This window comes from Sinocyclocheilus rhinocerous, unplaced genomic scaffold, assembly GCF_001515625.1.
Source record: "Sinocyclocheilus rhinocerous isolate Xijiao unplaced genomic scaffold, SAMN03320098_v1.1 scaffold2466, whole genome shotgun sequence".
NCBI lineage: Eukaryota > Metazoa > Chordata > Actinopteri > Cypriniformes > Cyprinidae > Sinocyclocheilus > Sinocyclocheilus rhinocerous.
This window is the reverse complement of record NW_015656265.1, coordinates 26,575-35,228: the sequence shown is the minus strand read 5'-3', so window position 1 is coordinate 35,228 and position 8,654 is coordinate 26,575. Positions and strand designations below refer to the sequence as shown.

The window sequence follows — 8,654 nt, the reverse complement described above, 5'->3', positions numbered from 1 at the left end:
GCCGAGCATGGCAGCCGTGTTGCGAGCTCCAAGAAAACTCTGCAGTTTTGCGTTTGTTTTACTTGTTATTTTGTTGTTCTACGTGTTGGATGTTGTTAGTATAACTGTCTACGATAGACACACGCTTTTAAACATTGGTTCCTACGTCGCGCAACGCAAACCGGACTTTGAGTTCTTGAACGCCGGCGCTCTGTTTACAGACACCGCATCAGAGCCCTTTGTCTGGGCCGCACGGTCTCGACCGAGGAAACGCCGCCGGAAAAGGGGGAAGAGAGCCGGCTTCCTTGTCAGACTCAGACATCGTCCCCTCCGACCTCCTCTCCCAACCATTTTGCTGGCTAACGTTCAGTCACTGGAAAACAAACTCTGTGAACTGCGGGCAAGCATCTCATACCAACGAGAAACAAGGGACTGCTGCATTATTTGCCTCACAGAAACCTGGATGTCTGCAGAGGTTCCAGACTCAGCCATCGAGCTTACGGGGTTCTCCGTGCACCGCTCGGACAGAACAAAAGAGCTCACAGGGAAAAGCAGAGGTGGGGGCGTTTGTTTCTTTATCAACAGCTCGTGGTGTGATGAGAGGAACCTACACTCTATTAAATCCTTCTGCTCCCCTGATCTGGAATTTCATATCCTTCTGTGTCGACCACTCTGGCTACCGAGAGAATTTACAGTGATCATAATCACAGCTGTTAACATTCCTCCTCAAACCAACACAGAGCAGGCACTCAAGGAACTGTATGGGAAAATAAGTGGGCAGGAAACTGCGTACCCAGATGCAGCGTTTATTGTTACGGGGGACTTTAACAAAGCCAACTTCAGAACAATAGCTCCAAAATGTTTTCAACACATCACCATCAACACGCGTGGTGATTTGTACATGCTTTGTACACGCTTTGTACATTCTCTGATGGCATCCCAGGCCGTGTGCTCCGACCATGCGCATTCCAACTAGCCGGAGTTTTCACAGACATTTTCAACCTCTCCCTCTCTCTGTCTGTGGTTCCCTCGTGCTTCAAAAAATCCACCATTGTGCCCATACCAAAAAAATTAAATAAAATCACATGTTTGAATGACTGGAAGCCTGTTGCTCTGACACCCATCTTCAGCAAGTGTTTTGAGAGACTCATCAGAGACTACATCTGCTCTGTGCTGCCTGCTTCACTGGATCCACTACAATTTGCATATTATAGCAACCGTTCCACAGACGGTGCAATTGCTTTCACCCTACACACATCTCTCTCCCACCTGGAAAATAAGAACACCTATGTGAGAATGCTGTCTGTGGACTACAGCTCAGCATTTAATACCATAGTGCCTGCCACCCTTTTTGCGAAGCTCCAGACTCTGGGACTAAACAGATCTCTGTGCAGCTGGTTCCTGGACTTCCTGACAGGCAGAAGTCAGGTGGTCAGAATGGGCAACAATACTTCATCCCCACTGTCCCTCAACATTTGCTGACGACACAACGGTGATAGGCCTGATCACCGACAACGATGAGACGGCCTTCAGAGAGGAGGTGAGCACCCTGACTAAATGGTGTCAGGAGAACGATCGACAAGACCAAGGAGCTGGTGGTGGATTTCAGGAGACAGCACAGATGCAGTGCTGAAGAAGGCACATCAACGCCTCTTCTTCCTGAGACTGCTGAGGAAGTTTGGCATGAGCCCCAGCATCCTCCGAACATTCTACACCTGCACTGGGGTGAGCATCCTGACTGGCTGCATCACTGCCTGGTTTGGAAACAACACGGCTGGCAACCGCAAAGCTCTGCAAAGGGTCGTGCGAACTGCCTAACCCTTCAGGACATCTACACCAGGCGGTGTATAAGGAAAGCCCGGAGGATCATCAGAGACTCCAGCCACCCATCCCACAGACTGCTCTCCCTGCTACCCTCAGGAAGACGTCTCCGCAGCATCTGATAACTTTTTCCCTCAGGCTATCAGACTAATGAACAGTCAGAACTAATACACCCTACAGCATACTCCCACTCTACGGTATGCCATACGCTGCACTTTAACTCCAACACAGTTCAGTACTGGACTATACGTACACACTGCACTTAATACAATAATCTATCTGCTACCACTGGATACCATCCAGTGCACATCCATGACATTTTGCTTATCCAGTTCATGTATAATCTGCTGCACCTTCGCATATTTTTGTGAGTATATTTGTGTACATAATGCAGAATATGTACATTCTGTGTATAATGTGTATTGCTAACTGTAAGAATGTCTAATAGTACACTTTGTACTGAGTATGTGTATATTGCACATTGTCATCTATATAAGTCTGTAAGTATGTCTATATGTAAATTATTTCTGCACTGTCTGGAGCACACTCCCAAGAATTTCACTCACCAAGGCACATGTGCTGTGGTGATGTGACAATAAAAGTGATTTGATTTGATTTGATTTTTTAAAAGTAATCTTAACGTTAAGATGTACATATAAACCATGTAGTTTTAATCATTTAAACGAGCCTTTGAAATCAAGTCTATTTTTTTCACAGCACTGAATGTCATGTGGTGTTTGTGAAGTACAGCTTACTTATTTGATTTTATGGTGGAATTTGTTAATTTTCGTGTTTATTTCTATGCACTGTGGCTTTATTCCAGCGTAAGTGGCGCAGCAAAAATAGACTTGGCGCCGAAACGATCGCGACACTGCCGCTTCTGCTCTGCTCCTGCTACGTGCCGCCTCTGCGTGCGGTGTGAATACTCTGATCTGTTAACATGGGCGCCGAAAAAAATATGCGCTGCTTACGCGTGCGGTGTGAAACCGGCGTCAGTTTGCAGTCAGTTGTAGTCTGAGCGGTGTGTTCAAGCGCAGCTTTTTGGTCCAGACCCTGTCGAGATGAGGCAACAACACCGTCAGCTTTTGTCGCTGCTAGTTCTTTGAAGTCGGCTTGGTGTGTCCCGCCTTAAATGCTTTTATGTTGGTTTTCACATCTTTTGCTTTGTGGCTTTAAACTGCGGATAACTTGTATTTGTCTTTTTTTCTTTTCTTTTTTTTTGCTTTAGACCTGCTGGTGCTGAAAGAGGAGAATCAAGATCCGAATGAAATGGAACAGACAGATCAGTATGAGAAACACCATGATGTCATAACTGGTGAAAAGGCCACACAGACTAAAACGACTTCCAAACGAAAAAGAGCTCAGAAAACCAAATCTAACAGCCATTTCACCTGCCGTCATTGTGGGAGGAGTTTCGGTGAAAAACAAAAACTTCAAATGCACGTGAGAGTTCACAATGGAGAGAGGCCATTCCCCTGCCAAGAGTGTGGAAAGAGCTTCACTCAGCAAGGAGCCCTTAAAAGTCACATGAGAACTCACTCAGGAGAGAGGCCATTCACTTGCCAGCAGTGTGGAAATGGTTTCACTCAAAAAGCACACCTTAAAAGTCACATGAGAACTCACTCAGGAGAGAGGCCATTCACCTGCCAGCAGTGTGGAAACAGTTTTACTCAACAAGGAGCCCTTAATAATCACATGAGAGCTCATTCTGGAGAGAGGCCATTCCCCTGCCAACAGTGTGGAAAGAGTTTTACTCAACAAGGAGCCCTTAATAATCACATGAAAACTCACTCAGGAGAGAAGCCTTACACCTGCCAGCAGTGTGGGAAGAGTTTCACTCAAAAAGCAAACCTTCAAAGTCACATGAGAACTCACTCAGGAGAGAAGCCTTACGCTTGCCGTCAGTGTGGAAAGAGTTTCACACATTTATACTCCCTTCATTTCCACATGAGCATTCACTCTGGAGAGAAGCCTTATACATGTGAACAGTGTGGAAAGAGTTTCCCTGCAAAACAAAGCCTTAAAGTCCACATGAGAGTTCACACTGGAGAGAAGCCTTACTCTTGCGAGTATTGTGGGAAGAGTTTCACACATATATACACCCGTAATTACCACATGAGAGTTCACACTGGAAAGCAGCTGTTCACATGTGATCGTTGTGGAAAGAACCTCGCAACAGAATTTAGCCTTAAGTGTCACAAGATTAGGCACACTGGAAAGAAACCCTTCAAATGTGATCAGTGTGGAAGGGGTTTTGTACGTAAGATAAGCCTTGATTACCACATGAAGACTCATTCAGCAGAGAAATGCTGTAAATGTGCTCAGTGTGGAAAGAGTTTCAGTCATAAAGCTAGCCTCAGTGCTCACATTAATAAACACAGGAAGCCTGTGGGAAGAGCATCCCACAAATAGAAAATCTTAATATTCACATGAAATATGTGTGGAATTATGTGAAGAAACCCACATGAGATTTCACTCTATTCTATTTTATACTCTTAACTATTTCATATGCCATCATTGTGCAAAGTGTTTCACAGTCAAAGGAAACCTGAAGACTCATATAGGAGTTCACGCTGGAGAGAGGCCTTTCAAGATCATTCTGGAAATAAAGTGTGACTGTGATGAGGTTTACCATTTCAAAAATCGGCAACATATTCATTCTGGAGGAAGCCATGAAGCACCTTCATAGCCATGTCTTTTATTTGTATTCTTCACTTTTTAATACTTGTCTTGAGGCTTTATATATGTATGTATATGATCTCCTGTATCCACACCTAAATGTATCAAATATTACAGTAGACGCACTCTAATTTGGATTGTATGGAGACTTTGTGCCATTCCGGTTACTGATAACTTGGAATCAAAATATTAAATTTCTGTTCTACTGCAAAATGCCACAATGTAACTAAATGATTCTAAATAAAATGGCGAACTGCATGAAGTAATTAACATTGCATTGAACTATTTGATGCATCTTTAGTAAGGGAATGCACAGGTAAGGATGTTTTAAGTCTACTCTTAATTATGGCTACTCTTGGATAGGATTGGGTATTGTTTTTTTTGTTTTTTTACGATACTGGTGCCAAATCGATACTTTTAAAATGGTATATGGTCAATCTGTGTTCTTTAAGCCATCTGGGGCATTTTCACAAATAAGTATTTTAAATATATATATATATATATTTTTATATATATATATATATATATATATATATGATCTCCTGTATCCACATCTAATGTTCCAGATATTACAGTAGACACTCTAATTTCGATTGTATGGAGACATTGTGCCATTCCGTTTACTGGTAACTTGGAACAAAATATTATGTTTCTGTTTTCCTGCAAAATGCCACAATGTAACTAAATGATTCTAAATAAAATGGCGAACTGCATTAAGTAATTAACATCGCATTGAACTATTTGTGACGTCCCAGGACCTATGTAAGTGGGAGTGTCTCTTTTGTGCATGTGCTCTGTTTGTGTTGTTTTGCTTTTCTCTCTCCCTGTCTCTCAAACGCTGATGAGGACTAACAGGTGGAGTTCAATTAGTTGATGATTCTGCTGATGAATGCACTATCCTGATTGGCCCACTAGAGGAAATGTTTGGAGTTAAAAGGCAGAGCTGAGATGCTTGGAGCAAGAGTCCTTTTTGCTGACTTCTCTTGTGTTTGTGGTTCACTTGTTGTTGACAAAAATGTGTTAAAAGATCTTTAATCCTCTTTTGGGAGGATTTCTTTATTGGTTAAGAACAAGATTTATTTTGTTTGTTTCTTTTTTTTTTGGTGGGAAGCTGTAGGGAGGTGGTTGCCACTTATTTTGACTACACTTTTTCTCCTGTTTAAGGAAAGCAAGGGAGTTAGAGTATTATTATTATTTTTTTTTTTCTCTTTTATTTGTTAGATTCGGTAGATTGTTTTTGGGAGTTAGTATGTTCTGTTTATTATTTTGGCCTTGACCCCTCCTGAAGTTCTGTTTGCTTGTTCAATAAATTTTATTCTGTTTTGTATCGATTATGGTGTTGCGTGTGAGTCTGTAGAAGGGGAAAGCTCCCTTCATTTCTCCACCACTTTCTTTATTACTCTTTCCCATCCCTACCTTCATAGCCATGTCTTTTATTTGTATTCTTCACTTTTTAATACTTGTCTTGAGGCTTTATATATGTATGTATATGATCTCCTGTATCCACACCTAAATGTATCAAATATTACAGTAGACGCACTCTAATTTGGATTGTATGGAGACTTTGTGCCATTCCGGTTACTGATAACTTGGAATCAAAATATTAAATTTCTGTTCTACTGCAAAATGCCACAATGTAACTAAATTATTCTAAATAAAATGGCGAACTGCATGAAGTAATTAACATTGCATTGAACTATTTGATGCATCTTTAGTAAGGGAATGCACAGGTAAGGATGTTTTAAGTCTACTCTTAATTATGGCTACTCTTGGATAGGATTGGGTATTGTTTTTTTTGTTTTTTTACGATACTGGTGCCAAATCGATACTTTTAAAATGGTATATGGTCAATCTGTGTTCTTTAAGCCATCTGGGGCATTTTCACAAATAAGTATATGTATAACCTTTATTACAGTATAAAATATATTTTCCACCTTATTCTGTGACGAGAAGCCACATCTGATCACAAAAGCATGTTATTTGCAAGTGTTAATGCTAAATCCCCTGTGACATTTATACTGGTTACTGTATTCAGGCCAGCAGGGCACCATACAGACTTTATCAAAGAACTTGCAGATTTTCTATCTGAGTTAGTGCTGGCTAGGGATGTCACGAGAACCAATACTAGGGTACCAAGTCGGTATTTGTGAATTGGTGGGTTTTTGTTAAATGTGAGCCAAAATCATCACAATTAAAAGAAGCAAAGACTTAAACTACTTCAGTCTGTGTGCATTGAATTTATTTAATACACGAGTTTCACAATTTGAGTTGAATTACTGAAATAAATGAACTTTTCCACAACATTCTAATTTATTGAGATGCACCTGTACGGTTTCCAGCTCAATCATGTGAGGGTATTAGTTTTTTGCACTGTGTAACTTTGTACATACTTTGTATACAGTTTATTTAGTGGTGAAATTATGGGATGTTGTTATATGCTAATGCTAGTTGTTTGTTTGTTTGTTTTGTAGAAGTACTCTTTGTTTCTGTCTCTCCGTTTTTCCTCCTATATTGTAAATTACTTCTCATTGGACCAATGAACCTGAGCGGGCGTTACAAGCCTGTTTCGACTGCACTGATTGGAGTGTTTTTGAAGCTGCTGCCAACAATCTGGACGAGCTCACGGAATCTGTAACCTCATATATCAGTTTCTGTGAAGACGTGCATCCCTACCAGGACTCATTTAACATTCAACAATGATAAGCCATGGTTTACAGCAAAACTCAGACTGATCGTCTGGCCAAAGAGGACGCATACAGAAGGGGGGACAGTCTTGTACAATCAGGCCAGAAACACACTGAATAAGGAGATTAGAGTGGCCAAGAGAAATTACGCTAAAAAGCTAGTACACCAGTTTTCTGCCAACGACCCTGCATCAGTGTGGAAAGGCCTGAAAGACATCACCAACTACAAAACACCATCCCCCAGCACTGAAGAGAATAAACAACTTGCTGAAGACCTGAATGAGTTTTACTGTAGATTTGAAGCTCCCAGTGTAACACCCTACACCTGCTCTGAACATCTCTCCACACAACCATTAACACCTCCAGCAACCACCCCCACCACCCCCCCATCACTTCAGATCAGTGAAGATGATGTGCATCAGGTCTTCAGAAAGAACAAGAGAAGAAAGGCTCCAGGCCCAGATGGTGTAACACCAGCATGTCTGAAAACCTGCTCTGACCAGCTGGCCCCCATCTTCTCACAGATCTTCAACAGATCACTGGAGCTGTGCGAAGTCCCTGCCTGCTTCAAACGCTCCACCATCATCCCCCATCCCAAAGAAACCCAAGATAACAGGACTTAATGACTACAGGCTTGTGGCTCTAATGTCTGTGGTCATATAGACATTTGAGAGGTTGGTGTTGGCTTATCTAAAGGACATCACTGGACCCTTACTGGACCCCCTGCAGTTTGCTTACCGAGCAAACAGGTCCGTGGATGATGCAGTTAACATGGGACTGCACTTCATCCTGCAACATCTGGACAAAACAGGGACTTATGTGAGGATCCTGTTTGTGGACTTTAGCTCCGCTTTCAACACCATCATCCCAACACTCCTCCAGACCAAACTAACCCAGCTCTCTGTCCCTAGCTCTATCTGTCAATGGATCACCAGCTTTCTGACAGATAGGCAACAGCTAGTGAGAATTGGTAAATTCACATCCAACAGCCGCACCACCAGCACTGGCGCCCCTCAGGGTTGCGTCCTCTACCCACTGCTCTTCTCCCTCTACACCAATGACTCCACCTCTAAAGACCCCTCTGTCAAGCTCCTGAAGTTTGCGGATGACGCTAACCTGCCACATGAGCTGCTGAAACAGTTCTACTCAGCCATCATTGGAGCCTGTTCTGTGCACATCAATAACTGTCTGGTTTGGTTCTGCTACAAATTTAGACATCAGAAGACTACAACCTGCCACATGAGCTGCTGAAACAGTTCTACTCAGCCATCATTGAGCCTGTTCTGTGCACATCAATAACTGTCTGGTTTGGTTCTGCTACAAATTCAGACATCAGAAGACTACAGAGAACGGTTCGGACTGCTGAAAGGATTATTGGTGCTCCCCTGCCCACCCTTCAAGAACTGTATACATCCAGAGTGAGGAAAAGGGCTCAGAAAATCACTCTGGATCCCTCACATCCAAGCCATCTCCTTTTTTAACTTCTGACAT

General features: G+C 42.4%; 1 protein-coding gene across 1 annotated transcript; it reads left to right on the top strand.

Annotated features, from left to right (window-relative positions):
* The first annotated feature begins 2,496 nt into the window (after positions 1-2,496).
* LOC107719939 (gastrula zinc finger protein XlCGF8.2DB-like) lies at positions 2,497-4,601 on the top strand. The gene is made up of 2 exons (XM_016527490.1): positions 2,497-4,250; positions 4,303-4,601. Exon 1 carries the CDS (start codon positions 3,070-3,072, stop codon positions 4,210-4,212), a length of 1,143 nt encoding a protein of 380 aa, XP_016382976.1. The 5' UTR covers positions 2,497-3,069; the 3' UTR covers positions 4,213-4,250; positions 4,303-4,601.
* Positions 4,602-8,654: the final 4,053 nt, after the last annotated feature.